Here is a 15,917-nt window from a genome sequence, read left to right on the forward strand (position 1 = left end):
TGAACCTGGTATGCAATCAAGTGTCCTACCCACTGTACTATCGCACCTGCCCCATCACTTTTCTGATAGACATATGCAAAAGGATTCAAACCCAGGACTTGGCCACAAATTCTGTGAGCTCTTTGCAACTCCAGCTTCCATGACCTCCTTCCATGCTTGCCTTATGTCACTCTTGAGAGCGGTCTTTATGAAGGGTCCTCTGCTATGTGAATGAAGGGGTGGTGGAGTGCTGGATAATTCTGGTCAGCAGTGATGGGAGCTAGTGTGATGTTACTTCTCCCCCAATTCCATATGCTAGATCAGACCTGCCCATACCCGGGGTGGGGGGTGGTATCTTGAAGAGAGGATAATAGGGTTGTCTGGGGGTAGGGCAGATATAGCTAAGATATGGAGAGCAGCAGGAAAGAAACTACTTAGCTTAGAAGCCATGTGGCATATGGTGATTAGGGCCTTGTACTAAAGCTGCATTTCTACTGAAACTTCATCTGACTGCTTGTGAGATCATTTCTCAGCCATTACCCTGCAGCCTTCAGGCCCGCCTGCTTAAGGGGCTGCAGGTAGCATGACCAAGCCGAGAAAGGCCTCACCATACCAACACCATGACTAATTAATTCATATTTAAACAACAGTACTCACCAACACACCAAACGCTTTAACTACAAATGGCCAAGAAAATTGGGAGACATGCAGGTTAGATTCTTGAAGGATACACAACCCACAGATGGTGCAGGGAATCTTAGATCCAGCTGGCTCACTTCCAGAGCTCTGGCTTTTATGTCACCTTGATGCCACCTTCTTTCTAAAGCTTGAAAGACCTCTGAGACCTGGAAAAGAGGAGGGGAACAGAGGAAAAAGCATTTTTCCCTAAGTCATAAAACTAGCTGTTAGTTGAGGTTGGCTTCTGTCCGCTGTAGGACAGAAGAAAAAAAAAACTACAATTGCACAGGCATGTCAATGTTGTTTGCTGAAAGAGTACCACTTATAGAAGTACTAATGTCCACTGGGGAAGAGTCCACAGCCCCCTGGCCCATGGATTCTGCAGCAGGAGTGCTGTGGTCATGGAATGCTAACAACCCAAGTCTGGGGGTCCCAGCTTTACAAGAGCATCTGGGCCAGGGGTGCCAGCTTTCAGGGAGCAGTGATAGAAGCTTCCAGAAAGAAAGAGAACTGCTTTATGGGGGCAGGACTGGCATCAGAGAAGCCATCAAACACTTGTATTGAAAAGGTAGAGGGCGGGCCCGGAGAGATAGCACAGTGGCGTTTGCCTTGCAAGCAGCTGATCCAGGACCAAAAGGTGGTTGGTTTGAATCCCGTGTGTCCCATATGGTCCCCCGTGCCTGCCAGGAGCTATTTCTGAGCAGACAGCCAGGAGTAACCCCTGAGCACTGCTGGGTGTGGCCCAAAAACCAAAAAAAGAAAAAAGAAAAGGTAGAGGGCTCAGCTGGTTTTTCAGGGTAGGAAGGCAAGGATGGGGAGGTATCCAAGTGGCTGGCATCTAGAAGGGGCACTAGGGCTGCAGAGCAAGAGTGGGTGGTGGCCTCAGAGAACACTGCGACAGGAGACAGCCACAGCTTGTTTGGGTGATGTCAGTGCCTATTCCTCCTCCCAGTGTCACCAGTGTTGGTTCTCACAGTTCCTCATCACAAAGTGGGGACTTTTCAAAACTGCCCTTTATTTGCTTTTCTGGGAGACACTAAGGCTCCCTTAGGTCACCAGAACAAGCCCTCCCTTGCTCTGCGCACAGACCTCCTGGAAGGTAGTTCAGGGGAGAGTTTTATTTGGGGATCCATATCAAGGCAGTCTCCCCTCCCTAGCTGCCATCCCCCACAATACATGGACAGTGAGTCTAGTATATGTACTGAGGCCTCATCCATCCTTGTCCCTGCAACCCCAACTCAACAAACTGTGGGCTTGATGCAATTAAAACTGTGACATGTATGTGACCACAGACACCTCTTCTTTTGGGGGGGGGGATACTTGGATCACACTCAGTGGTGCTCAAAGCGTATTCCTGGCTGTGTTCAGGGATCACTGCCAGCAGTACTGGGGGACCATTTGTAGTGTCAGAAACTTAACTGTAAGGCATAGTACCTTATTGGTACTGTTCCTCTAGCCCCAAATCCCCTTTTTGACTATAAGGCTGCTCTATCACAGGCTGGCTCTATCTGTCTATCCCTCAGACTAGACCTGTGGGATCTGGCACTGGTTTTGTGCTTGATTAGGAGGTGGGGAAGACCTTCAGAGAGCCAGAGTGGCGATCTCTCTCAGGGAAAATCACAGGTCAGTGCAGGTTTGGCTATTCCAAGACAGTGGACAGAGGTCAGGATCCTGCACTCTAAACCCTGGAAATCTGCACTGCACCTCAGGAACTCCTGCTCCGCAGGAGGTAGGACTTATATTCATTCACAGGAGTGAACAAACTCTTCATCCCTTTGAAAATGAACCACAGCAACAGTTTTGGAAAGCATCACATGTGTGAAAACTCCTCCCTGCTCACCGACTTTCCTGCTTTACACCAATGACAGCCTCAATGACTTATGAGCTGCCACCATCCTCTTGGGCACAAGCCCACACCACTAACCATCAAGTTTTGATCTCCTACCTCTTACTGTCTTGTTTTCCCTGCACACGTGTCTAGGGTGAAGAAGCTGAAGGAGACCTTTGCTTTCATTCAGCAGTTAGACAAAAACATGAGCAGCCTTCGGACCTGGTTGGCCCGGATTGAGTCCGAGCTTTCGAAGCCTGTGGTCTATGATGTCTGCGATGACCAGGAGATCCAGAAGCGTCTGGCTGAACAACAGGTGAGGAAAAGAGAAAAGTGCTTCGTCAGATTGTGTAGGAAACCTGCAGGCTCATACCTGTCCCAGGTTGCTTCATTCTACACTTGTTCACCTTGGCTAGTTTTGCCCTGAGAAAACTGTGCTATGTCTGTCCACTGCCTGCAAGCATGCAGACCTCTATGGAAGGCTTTGAGTGGCATTGAACATACAGACCTTTATCTTCAGGTGTGAAGAAGTTTTTGTTTGAAATTTTTCTTTTTTGGCTTTTGGGCTTTCCCCAATGGTGCTGATGGGAAGTGGAAAGTGTCACCTCTTTAGTTGTTCAGGGATCAACCAGTCCTGGAACTGAACCCAGACCTTCTGCAGGCAAACATGCATGCCAGCCCTTTGAGCTAAACTCCCTGCTTCCCTAAACAGGTTTGACTTATTTTGTTGGTTTGGAGGTTTTGTGTTTTGTTTTGTAACTTTGATTGTTTTGTTTTCATTAATATAGTTTGTGAAGGCAGCAATTGAATGGAAAACAATTTTCCAACCAAGGAATGTTTTATGGGGTAATACTCAGTTGAATAGAGATCCCCACAAAAAAAATCTTTAAAGATTAAAGAAAGGTATTAGGGGCCGAAGTGGTGGTACAGCAGTCGGGCATTTGCCTTGCACATGGCTGACCTAGGACGGACCATGGTTCCATCCCCCGGGCGTCCCATATGGTCCCACAAGCCAAGAGTGATTTCTGAGTGCAGAGCCAGAAGTAACCTCTGAGCATCATTGGATATGACCCAAAAACCGAAAATAAATAAATAAATAATAAAATAAGGATATTATCAGGAACAGAGTGGTCTACAGCTTAAGGGAATGTCTCCTGAAGTCTCTGTGAACCTCTGCACTGCTCTGTCCCAGGTCAGCCCTGTCTGTTTTGCATTTTAGGAGCCATCTACTGGGTGCTATCTGGTGTCATTGATCTAATCATGTCCCAGCCACTCCTCCAGGGGCCCCTATACTCAGGCCTAATTTCATTCGGTACCTAAGATGCTCTTTTTTATTTTTAAATCATCCAAATTATTCTTTCTGTCATGTCATCTCTGCCTTCCACAGACCTGTTCTGACTGACTGAACAGAATTGGTTCTCACACTCTGATCCACTCTTCACATTGCTTTACAACCTTAGCAACACATTGGCTGCAACATCACCCACATATCACAGCTGCTTCGAATCAGAATTGGAGCTTGAACCTTTTTCTTTCTGTCTTTCTTCTTTTTTAATGTTGTGGCAGTAGGTCACATGACCGTGTGCTAGCAGCCCATGTGGTTGGAATCCAGGGCCACACCTGCAAGGCCTGTGCTCTGAGCCACATTCCTGGTCCTGATCTTTCGTAGGAGATGGCGATCATGACCACCCTTTGAGGATAATTTCTCTTGAGGTCAGGTTACTCTTGCTCATGGTCCTAAATGACATCTCATCCTCCCACAAAATAGACCAAAATAGATCTCAGCGTTTTATATTGCTCTTGACTCGAACCTTTATTCAATCACTTCACTCTTTAAAGAATGCTTAGCCCTGATTTTCAAAGGGATACCATTTAGAATATTATATAAAATAAAATACTGATTTTTTTTCCCACTTAGCCTCTAATACTTAAATATGTCTTTTTCATTGAGGTCATCTAAACTCTGTCTCCTTTGTGCAGTTATGAATAATGTTGAGATAAGTACCATGTTAATGGATACTAATGCCTTCTTACTGGAGTCATAGTACCGTACATTATCAGCCTTATTTACAAGCTTGCTCCATTAGAGGAATTTCTAGAGTAGGCTCTTAATAGACAGAGTCTTGAAAATAACCACTTAACCTCAAGAGGAGCATTTGTGTCAGTAGGTAATACAGAGACTGAAAACATTTTTCCTTTCAAAGAATAACTGATTAAATGTTGCAGAAGCCAATCGTGTGTATTCACATACTATAAATTGGAAGTGACATAGGATGCCATTAAATTGAAGAAATTGTAGAAAAAGAGCACAGATTGGAGCAGTCTCTGACCTTTTGGCCTTTCTTGCTTTTTTGTACCGGCCCTTCATTTTCATCTGATTGGTTCAAAGGTGCGTCATGACACAATTCAGAATCACCTCATGAATTCATGCCCTAGGTTATCTCTATACCTACCCCACAGAGTGGAGTGGGTATTCTGGACCACTATTTTGTAAAGAAGTTTGATGTTCTTTTTTCTTTGTGTTTCTTCTGTACACATTACCCAACTGTAGTGGTCCAACATAAATTGGTTTCTTTGATGACAGAAATCTGACTTGGATAGAGATCAAGGTACCCATGAGGTTGCATTCCATTCTTTGAGTAAAGAACCTGGTTCTTGCTCTTAGAAGACACACTTTTATAGGCACTGTGATTTACAATTTTGTTAATAATAAGATTTTATTCATACAGTGTTCTAACACTAATTTCTCCACTAGAATGTCTACTCCCCCCACCATTCTCAGTGACCCCTCCACTCATCGTACCCCGTCAGCCCCTACCCCTAAAATAAACTCAGATCTGTAGACCAGCTCTCAAATTATACTGCCTTTACCTTTTTTGCCTTACAAAGACTTTTTATATCCCACATATGAAGATCATTTTGTGTCTGTCCCTTCAGGCTAACTTCACTCAGCATAATACTCTCCAGATCCATCCAGCAAATTGCATCATTTCATCTTTACTTGTAGCCAAATATTATTCCATCATGAAAATATACCATAGTTGTTGTTTTTTTTAATCCAGTCATCTGTTCTTGGACACTTGGGTTGTTTCCAGATCTTGACTTTTGTAAATAGTGCTTTAGTGAACATTAGAATACAAATGTTTTGTTTTGTCTTTTTTTAATTATAAACCATGATTCAGATTAGTTATAAACCATGATTCAACCATGATTCACCAAGTTGTTCATAATACAGTTGCTTCAGGCATTAAATATTCCAATACCAATCCCAGTACCAGTGTGAACTTTCCTTCACCAGTGTCCTCAGTTTCCTCACCACCACACCAGCTGCACAAATTTACTTTACATTGTTAAAACAGAAATGCAAATGGAAATTTCAAAAGTTAGATTAATAAATAAAAGTCAGTTTGTGATCACTGCTATATCACAATGGTGTTATTAAAGTCATTGAGAATTTATTGGGCTGGTTGGTGCTAGTCAAGCCTTCTGTTATTGTTGAAGTCCATTGAGTTTGATAGTCTTTTTAAGGTTTTATTGTTTTGTTTTTGTTGTTTGAGAGCCACACCTGGCAATGCTGGGTAGGCCGTGTGCAAGGCAAACGCTCTACCGTAGTGCTGTCACTCCAGCCCCCAGCTTGGTAGTCTTCTGTGCAACTTTCCCATCATATTTTCAGTGCTATGAAATTTGGAGGTGTCATTTGGCTGTATATGAGCTACAGAGCTGGAATGGTTTGCTGGCTTGCCAGTTTGATGAGGTTCAGTTTTAGAGCTGGCCTGTTTCTATGTGGGTGAATGTCCGATATGACTGGGCTGCTCTGCCCTCAGGCAGAAAGGGATCTGCCTGCCCCCTGAGAAGGCCTCAGAATTGTCAGACTGGATTAGTCAACTTGGGAAAATTCATTGGCATCATGTTCTTTGCTGCAGCTGGTTTATGTCTCTGCTGGCAAGATAGTAAGTGTCCAAATGTCTTTTCAAAATAGAATAGGGGTTTGGGGGCCTTTGGGTGGATACCAAGAAGTAAGGTGAATCTGCTGGGCAATATGGAAGATCAATTCTTATCAATTTTCCCCACATACACACCAATACTGATTCTTTTTGTTCTTTGCACTGTGTACAAGTCTCACTGGGTGTGAAAAGCTGTCTTGTTGTTTTGATTTGCATTTCCCTGATGACCAGTGATGCAGCAGAGTGGGTTTTTTTATGCCTATTGATCCGTATGTGTATGTCACCCATATTTCTTGACCCCTGCGCCCTCTTCAAACCTTTGTTCTTTATGTTTCTCTTCCACCATCATCATCTCTTCTGCCTCCCTCTGCCACTCTCATGTTTTTTCTCATTGCAAACCCCAGACCCCGAAGTGGTTGGGATCACCACAGCATTGTTCTCCACATGTACTTGAGACCCTGGGGATCCTTATTAGCAGGACTGCCAAGGTCACCTCAGTGACCTCAAGGTCACCTTGAGGGTTGGGGGATTGAATTTATCACCAGTACTTGCCAGTCAATCACTTTAAACCCCTGAACCATCCTTCCAGCCTTGGCCTTTTTAACTCTTAAAGACCTTTAGATCACATTGGGCCCACCCAGATAATCCAGGATAATATTCCTACTTTAAAGTCATTGTATTAACAGCTTGAAATGCGCCTTTGTCAAGTAACCTAATACATTCTGGGGATGAGACCATGGATATCTTTGGAGGGGGCTGAGGCATAAAATTCTGCTTGTTAAAGATGTCCTGAAGAAATCTTTTAGAATTGCTGTGTATATATTTGGATTTTTTTAAGTTTACCATATGTTTATCATTCTAAACCCAGATCTTAGATTTTCCATCAAAAGCAGAGAACAGGGCTGGAGTGATAGCACAGCAGTAGGGTATTTGCCACATGCAGCCAACCTGGGATGGACCTGGGTTTGATCTCAGGCATCCTATATGGTTCCTGAGCCTGCCAGGAGTGATTTCTGAGCAAAGAGCTAAGAGTAGCCCCTGAGTGCCCCCCCCCCAAAAAAAAAGAACAGGGAACAGACATAAGACATAAAAGAATTCTGGAAAGAGTTTTCTGGCAAAACCTTACCTGTCCTTCTATCCTAATGGTATGCCATTAGTTGTATGATTGCTTCCAGACATAAAAGCTTAGCACCCATCCTTGTCCTTATGCAGAAGCCCTCAGCTTTTCAAAGTGGCAGACAGCCTTGTTCCCTGGTCCTTACTGGCATGTTTCGAGGGACTGTTGCACTATGGAAAAGTCCTCTTTTCTTTCTTTCTTTCTTTCTTTCTTTCTTTCTTTCTTTCTTTCTTTCTTTCTTTCTTTCTTTCTTTTCTTTCTTTTCTTTCTTTCTTTCTTTCCTTTCTTTCTTTCCTTTCTTTTTCTTTCTTTCTTTCTTTCTTTTCTTTCTTTCTTTTTTCTTTCTTTCTTCTTTCTTTCCTTTTTTCTTCTTTCTTTCTTTCTTTCCTTTCTTTCTTTTTCTTTCTTCTTTCTTTCCTTTTTTCTTTCTTTCATTTCTTTTTTCTTTCTCTTTCTTTCCTTCCTTTCCTTTCCTTTCCTTTCCTTTCCTTTCCTTTCCTTTCCTTTCCTTTCCTTTCCTTTCCTTTCCTTTCCTTTCCTTTCCTTTCCTTTCCTTTCCTTTCCTTTCCTTTCCTTTCCTTTCCTTTCCTTTCCTTTCCTTTCCTTTCCTTTCCTTTCCTTTCCTTTCCTTTCCTTTCCTTTCCTTTCCTTTCCTTTCCTTTCCTTTCCTTTCCTTTCCTTTCCTTTCCTTTCCTTTCCTTTCCTTTCCTTTCCTTTCCTTTCCTTTCCTTTCCTTTCCTTTCCTTTCCTTTCCTTTCCTTTCCTTTCCTTTCCTTTCCTTTCCTGGTATCAAGTCTGGGTCCATCCTGGCTTTGCCATGTGCAAGGCAAAGATAAGATCCTACCACTATGCTGTTACTCTGGCCCCAAGAGTCCTCTTTTCTATGGAGGATTCCACAGTGTGGAAGGGTGGCACTGTGTTCTGAAGGGAAGTAACCTCCAAAAGCTAAGGTAGTTGCACCTCACACTCTGCGGCAAGCCCATCCTCATCCTTCTCTTGCTTCTTTTGGTTTCCTGGTTCCAGTGGGGAGAATAGATGGTGACAGGGGAGTTGTTGGCAGCCATGACTGTGGCCCAGGGAAGGGAGGTCTGACTGGGACCTCCCACCAGCACTCTCTGAAGGTGCTTCTCCCTCTGTTTTGATGAAGGACCTGCAGCGGGACATTGAGCAGCACAGTGCAGGTGTGGAGTCTGTGTTCAACATTTGTGATGTCCTACTGCATGACTCAGACGCTTGTGCCAATGAGACTGAGTGCGACTCCATCCAGCAGACCACCAGGAGCCTGGACAGGCGCTGGCGGAATATCTGCGCCATGTCGATGGAGCGGCGGATGAAGTAAGCCCTGACCCATGCTTGGAGTTGGGAGCACTATCAAACTACCCCTGATCTGAGTGAGGTCCCTACTATCTGGCAAGTCCTTGGGAAGTTCATGGCTGACCCTACAGGGCTCAGTAGACATGACCAGTGCTCTTGAAAAGAAAACTACTGTGGGTGTCAAGCTTAGCCCAGCTATCTGGGTCTCAGGCAGGAATCCTATGTGTCCAGCATTAGCGTATAGAGATGCCCTGATTTCCATAGGCACGATGGGGGAGTTCTTGGTTGCTTGTCACCTCCCAGAAGAGAAGTATACTGACTGAGCTGTGATGCACCATTTCCTGGGTCTGTTCTCCTTGAACACAGCCAGTGTTAGGGGGTTTATAAAAGGACTCAGTTGAGGGAGCAAAGGATGCAGAAGTCTCCAGCTTGGAAGGGGGTGCCTTAAAGCGAGTTACTCTCTCCTCCCTCAGAATTGAGGAGACCTGGCGCCTGTGGCAGAAGTTTCTAGATGATTATTCCCGCTTCGAGGACTGGCTCAAGTCTGCTGAGAGAATGGCCGCTTCCCCGAACTCTTCAGAGGTGTTGTACACCAGTGCCAAAGAGGAGCTTAAGCGGTTTGAGGTAAAGTTCTCTTCTTGCCATGCCTGGGTAGCTCACGTGTCCCTTCAGTGTTTGACTTGCCCTTTCTCAGGGGGAAATGTCACACGCTGACAGTCGGGCCAGACATCACTGAGCTACCTCGGGGTCCCTGCCTGCTTTGGGACTCATGATACATGTATGCCACAGGCCTTCCAGCGGCAGATCCATGAGCGACTCACCCAGTTGGAGCTCATCAACAAGCAGTACCGGCGCCTGGCCCGAGAGAACCGAACTGACACGGCCAGCAGGCTCAAGCAGATGGTCCACGAGGGCAACCAGCGCTGGGACAGTTTGCAGAAGCGTGTCACTGCCATCCTGCGTCGACTCAGAGTAACCTTTCCCCCTGCTGCCTTGGGTTGTGGAACTTGTCCAGGAGAGCAAGAAAATGAGGGGATTGTGGGATGGTGCTGTCAGGTTGATACCAAATGAGACCTGTATTCAACCTGCACAAACTTCCCTTTGCATTAGGCCCAAAGACACTAACGCTTTTTTTCCAAAAAGAGCTATTTGAGCTAGAGAAATGGTACAAAAGTTAAGCACTTGCCTTGCATACGGCCAACTCCAATTTGATCCCAGCATCCTGGTCCTCTGAGCACTACCAGGAGCGATCCTAAAAATAGGAGAAGCCCTTCAGCATTCCAGATGTGATCCAAACCTTTACCCCCCCCCAAAAAAAATAGATGCTTTCAAAGCCACGGAGCCTATCGATATGATTTTTGTCATGGTGTCAATGTCAGCTCACAGGTGCCCAGAGCACTAGGAAGCTGATCACGCAGTACCTAGTGAAGTTGCTTCTGTTTTATGGATTTTTAAGGGGCCACACCTAGCTGGCTACTCCTGGCTCTTGGCTTTGGGAACTCCACAGTACTGGGGACCAGACTCATGTCCCCACGTGCAAAGCACAAATTCCAGCTCCTTGAATTGCCTCCCTAGTTCCTGAAGGTTCCTCTGTTCTCTAAGGCGAGACCTATACACTGTCTTATTAGTTCTTGCGCCATGAGAGACATGGTTATGCCCCCTACATTCCAGAAGTTAGGCAGCCCCATTGAAATTCAGAGCACAGATTCACTGCAAAGGTGGTGTGATTGCTTTGTGGTTTTTTGTTTTGTTTTTTAATGTACTATATTCACATTAGATTCCTGTAAGTCGGACAATAGGGTTTATCAACCTTTTCTTTCTTTCTTTCTTTCTTTTTTTTAAATCAACCTTTTCTAAGTACAGGTTTAAACAGGACCAATGTTGGTTAAGGCTGCTGGAAGTAATTTTAATCCCCGCTTCTATTCTCAAAGAAGAAAGCTCTTGAAATCAGTCAAGGAAGAGGAAAAGCTAGACTTTTTTTTTTTTTTATTCCTTAGTCTTCTGGGGAAGAAATCAGTGAGCTCTTTGGACAACTCTCTTGCATTTAGTTTCTCTATTCCCTGCTCGTTTGACTCTTAGCACTATAACCCTTTAACTGGCACTGAATGCTACATTTTTCTGAAAATCAGTGGCCCATCTCTGAGGTGGTAACCCGAGAGGCATCCTTAATTAGAGGTGCTAAATCTCTGGGTCTTCTTACTCTGAGAAAACCTGCAGAATCACATCAACACAGGCAAATGAGGCACTAAGCCAGGCTCAACCTTGAGGCCAGTATTTTTCCATGGCGAAGCTACTAAATGCTTCTAAGCAAAAGCTTCTCAGAAAAATAGGCAAAAACAGGTACAGAACGTGGCCTGTACCCCAGGGGCTTCTTTACAGCATTGACCCCAGGGTGGTAGACTTGTGATTTTTGCTATCTGGTGGCTTCATTAAATAAATCCTACTTTCAATGAAAAAAAAATATATATATATAAAATGTCAAATTATAAGTAAGTTCATTAATTTTCAACTCTATGGCAGGTATTTTTCTACCTACCAAACCAGTATAACAAACTATTGTATGTGTTTGGTGGCACAATCTGTACGGTCTTGTGGCGATCATGGTGTGAGCCACCGGTGGTACACATTGTACAAACCATCCGTGCAAATGTGACACACCAGAAAACATCAGCACGTTAAAGGACAGGTTGAAAAAAATCACTGACTTCAGAATAAATGCTAGGAGGTCCTCAGAGGCCATCATCATTCCCCCATTATCTTCATGTTTTCATAGTAGAGAAGACAGACTCAGGAAGTGGGTTTGATATCAGTTAGAACCAGATCTCAGGTTCCTAACTCCACCCTGGCTGGGGGGAGAGGGCAGGAATTCCTCAGTCATGTTTCTGGGGTTATTGGGGTTTTTGTTTTTGTTTTGGTTTGGTTTGGTTTTTGGTTTGGGGGCCACACCCGGTAGTACCCAAGGGTTATTCCTGGCTCTGCATTCAGAAATCACTCCTGGAAGGCTCAGGGAATCATATGGGATGCCAGGAATTGAACCTAGGTCTGTCCTGGGTCAGCCACATGCAAGGCAAATGCCCTATGATGTACTAAGACTCCGGCCCCCAAGTCATGTTTCCGAAAGTGACCTTCCCTGCAGCCTGAACTCCCCCCTGCCAACACAAACGTGGTTTTCCTCCACTCCACAGCATTTCATCAACCAAAGGGAAGAATTCGAGGGCACCAGGGACAGCATTGTGGTGTGGCTCACAGAGATGGACCTGCAGCTGACCAACGTGGAGCATTTCTCGGAGAGCGACGCTGACGACAAGATGCGCCAGCTGAATGTAAGGCCCATTCCCGTCACTCTGATGGGGGTCTTCCACTGCTTCCAACACTTGCACCCCCGACAAAGGCGATGCCCCCCAAAGTCCTGACAGCACATACCAGGATTGGGAGAGCAGCGAGGCTGCATTGTCTGTGCTCTGCTGGGTCACCACAAGCAGGGCTGCTGCTCCTGCCTGTCACAAAGAGACTGGCATGAAGCTCTTTATTCTTATTCTCATTTAGTCCTCACCCCTCATGTCCAGCAAACAGGGACACACTTGAGGACTTGGTGAGATGCTCCTTCTTCAGCACTGAATACAACAAAGTGTTTCCCGAGTGAGATCACTGGCAGGGGTCGTCTGCCATATGTGTCAAATGTGTCATATGTCCCAGATACACATAAGCCGTGTACATCTGTGTCACACTTTCATCTTGTTCTAATTTCCTCCTTAGCAGCATTTTATAAGAGGTTAAACTTTAGGGGCCAGAGAGATAGCATGGAGGTAGTGCATTTGCCTTGCATGCAGCAGGATGGTGATTCAAATCCCGGCATCCCATATGGTCCCCAGAACCTGCCAGGAGTGATTTCTGAGCACAGAGCCAGCAGTAACCCCTGAGCGTTGCGGGGTGTGACCCAAAAACAAAATAAAAAGTTAAACTTTAGACATTGGCCTTCCCTAATCTAATGATACTGGATACCATTTTGGGTTTTTTGTTTGTTTGTTTGTTTGTTTTGTGGTTTTTGGATCACACCAGCAGTGCTCAGGGGTTTTTCCTGGCTCCGTGCTCAGAAATTGCTCCTGGCAGGCACGGGGGACCATATGGGACACCGGGATTCAAACTGATGACCTTCTGCATGAAAGTTAAACACCTTACCTCCATGCTATCTCTCCATCCCCCCCTTTTTTTTTAACTTTATTTATTTATTGATTAATTGATTGATTGGTTGTTGGGCTACACTAAGTGGTGCTCAGGAGTTACTCCTGGCTCTGCAGTCAAAAATCACCCCTGGCAGGCTGGGGAACCATATGGATGCTAGGAATCGAACCGGATCCCTCCCAGTCAGCCACTCACAAAGCAAATGCCCTGATATTGTGCTATCTCTCCTGCCCCTGTTTTTTGTTTTGAAGCAATAAATGCCCAGTAGGCTACTTATGGGGGGAAATTATCTATTTCCACCCAGTGTCAGTCACAAGTTCTCTCCCCCTCATACACAGTTAGCAGTCACTGTCCCTCCACAAAGCATGTACCATAATGTTAAATTATTGCCTTCAAAACTTAAAATCAAATGAAGGCATGAAGCAAAAGAACAAAACAAAAATGATAAGGGCTGGCCTTGTTATAAGAAACAGTCGTTGCCAGAGTCAGCATTTCCCAAAGTGGGTGACACTGTGCCTCCAGAGGTACTGGAATAGTATGGGGCCGGAGCTGGGAGTAGCTCCAGGGATACCTTGGGTGGGTTGTGCTGTTTGTTTGCTTAAGGAACATAGATTTCCACTTGGCACTGATTTTATTTCTGAAAAGGGGGGACTGAAAGCTGAGCCAGCCTAAGAACCGCTCCTCGGGACTCTCAGGGAAGGACTTTCTTTGAACCCCTTTCTCTCTCACACTCTGAATAGGGTTTCCAACAGGAAATTACACTCAACACCAACAAGATAGATCAGCTCATAGTTTTTGGGGAGCAGCTTATTCAGAAGAGCGAGCCGCTTGATGCTGTGCTCATTGAAGACGAGCTGGAGGAACTGCACCGCTTCTGCCAAGAAGTGTTCGGGAGGGTCTCCCGATTCCACCGGCGCCTGACCTCTGACCCTCTGGTAAGGGAGGGTCATGCCTGCTGGGTTGCTCAAAGCAGATGGGAGACCAATTTTGTTTTGTTTCTGGGGGTAGAATGGCTGGTGTACACCTGGCAGTACTCAGGGGATCATATGGGGTATCAGGGATCAAATACAGGTTAGCCACATTCAAGTTTAACATTCTACTTGATGCACTATCTTCCCAGGCCCCCATGGTTACATCTTCCTTAGACATAGCCTCAAATTCCCTTCATTTCCTCACTTGAAAAATGGAACAGTTGGGGCCGGAGAGATAGCATGGAGGTAAAGCGTTTGCCTTTCATGCAGGAGGTCATCGGTTCGAATCCCGGCGTCCCATATGGTCCCCCGTGCCTGCCAGGAGCAATTTCTGAGCCTGGAGCCAGGAATAACCCCTGAGCACTGCCTGGTGTGACCCAAAAACAAAAACAAAAACAAAAAACAAAAAACAAAAAAAAAAAAAAAAAAAAAAAGAAAAATGGAACAGTAGGGCCAGAGTGATAGTACAGTGGGTAGGGCACTTGCTTGGCATGCAAATGACCCTGGTTTGATCCCTGGTATCCCATTAGTCCCCTGAGCCTACCCCCTGATTTGTGAGAATCGCTAGATGTGGCCAAAACAAAACCAAAAAGGAATAGTATATAAGGGCTGGAGAGATAGCACAGCGTAGGGCATTTGCCTTGCACATGGCCAACCCAGGATGGATCCAGGTTCAATCCCCGGCATTCCATATAGTCACCCAAGCCTGCCAAGAGTGATTTCTGAGTGCAGATCCAGGAGTAATTCCTGAGCATTGCCAGGTATGGCCCAACCCACCCCCCAAATAAATAAATAAAATGAACTTACTTTAAAAAAAAAAAAAAGGAATAGTATATAGTCACTTTTCTTTGATGGACAAAGGCTTTACAATTCAGGGAGAAATAGATTCTGTCTTAGGAAGAGTAAGGTTGAGTTGTAAGGAAGAAAGGGACTTAGATGGTCCTTGAAACCTGTCCACAACCCTTCAATGGCTTTAAACATGCTTTTGATTAACAGCTTCTTGGTGGAACCTGCCATTAATCAGTCATCCACATTGGCTTGTTTCCTTCCAGATAGAGTTGTTTCATCTAAATGGCCAAGTTTCAGGCATTTCTTAGAAAAAATTGGGGAGTTTGTGGAAAAGAGATTCTAGGCACCCTCCCCCTTTCCCCAGAGCCAGATTTTGGGAACCTGATAGAAAAGTAGATTCTTGGTCAAACTGCCTCAGAAACGTTGATGGCGGCCATCTCCAAAACTTGAACTGGGCACAGACTTGCATGCTTCCATCAATACTATGATTGGCTAATTCTGGAAACCGGATCCTCCCCTTTTAGGACTTAGAAGATGAAAAAGATGCCTCTGAGACAGAAACAGACATGGAAGACCCCAGGGAGATCCAGACCGACTCTTGGCATAAGAGGAGAGAGAGCGAGGAGCCCTCTTCACCTCCGTCTCTTTGTCAACTGGTGCCCTCAACATCAGGGCCTGAGCGCTCGGGCTGTGAAACGCCCGTCAGTGTGGACTCCATCCCCCTGGAGTGGGACCACACAGGGGATGTGGGGGGCTCGTCCTCTCATGAAGATGATGAGGAGGGCCCGTTCTACAGTGCCCTGTCAGGTAATCACCGCCTTCTCAGAACCCTCGACATAGACCCAGTTGGCTTTGTTTTTAGTTCCTTGGCCTCAGGGCCACCTCTCCATGAGTGTGGATCCAGTTTACAGTTCTCTCTAGCCCCCCTGTGATATAACTGATAGCTCAGTTACAGGCAAAAGAAAAATTAAGAGACTCTAATATGGGACAGCACTGTCCCTCATTGACACCGCAAGCTCCCCTGTGAGCTGTTGGCTGTTTGCTGTGGCCATACACGGAGGGACTGTTCTTCCCCTGCACCTCCTTTCCCCACTGTAGCAGCCACTGTTCCCATA

General features: G+C 45.5%; 1 protein-coding gene across 1 annotated transcript in view; it reads left to right on the forward strand.

Moving 5' to 3' along the window:
* Positions 1-15,917, forward strand: part of SYNE2 (spectrin repeat containing nuclear envelope protein 2) — a 273,877-nt gene that overhangs the window by 246,538 nt on the left and 11,422 nt on the right. The window contains exons 93-99 of the mRNA XM_049770287.1: positions 2,639-2,801; positions 8,694-8,881; positions 9,334-9,484; positions 9,650-9,832; positions 12,046-12,183; positions 13,783-13,977; positions 15,327-15,609. Of these exons, the coding sequence (XP_049626244.1) occupies positions 2,639-2,801; positions 8,694-8,881; positions 9,334-9,484; positions 9,650-9,832; positions 12,046-12,183; positions 13,783-13,977; positions 15,327-15,609 (1,301 nt within the window). The remainder of the gene's footprint in view (positions 1-2,638; positions 2,802-8,693; positions 8,882-9,333; positions 9,485-9,649; positions 9,833-12,045; positions 12,184-13,782; positions 13,978-15,326; positions 15,610-15,917) is intronic.

The sequence above is a fragment of the Suncus etruscus genome, chromosome 3 (assembly GCF_024139225.1).
Source record: "Suncus etruscus isolate mSunEtr1 chromosome 3, mSunEtr1.pri.cur, whole genome shotgun sequence".
NCBI lineage: Eukaryota > Metazoa > Chordata > Mammalia > Eulipotyphla > Soricidae > Suncus > Suncus etruscus.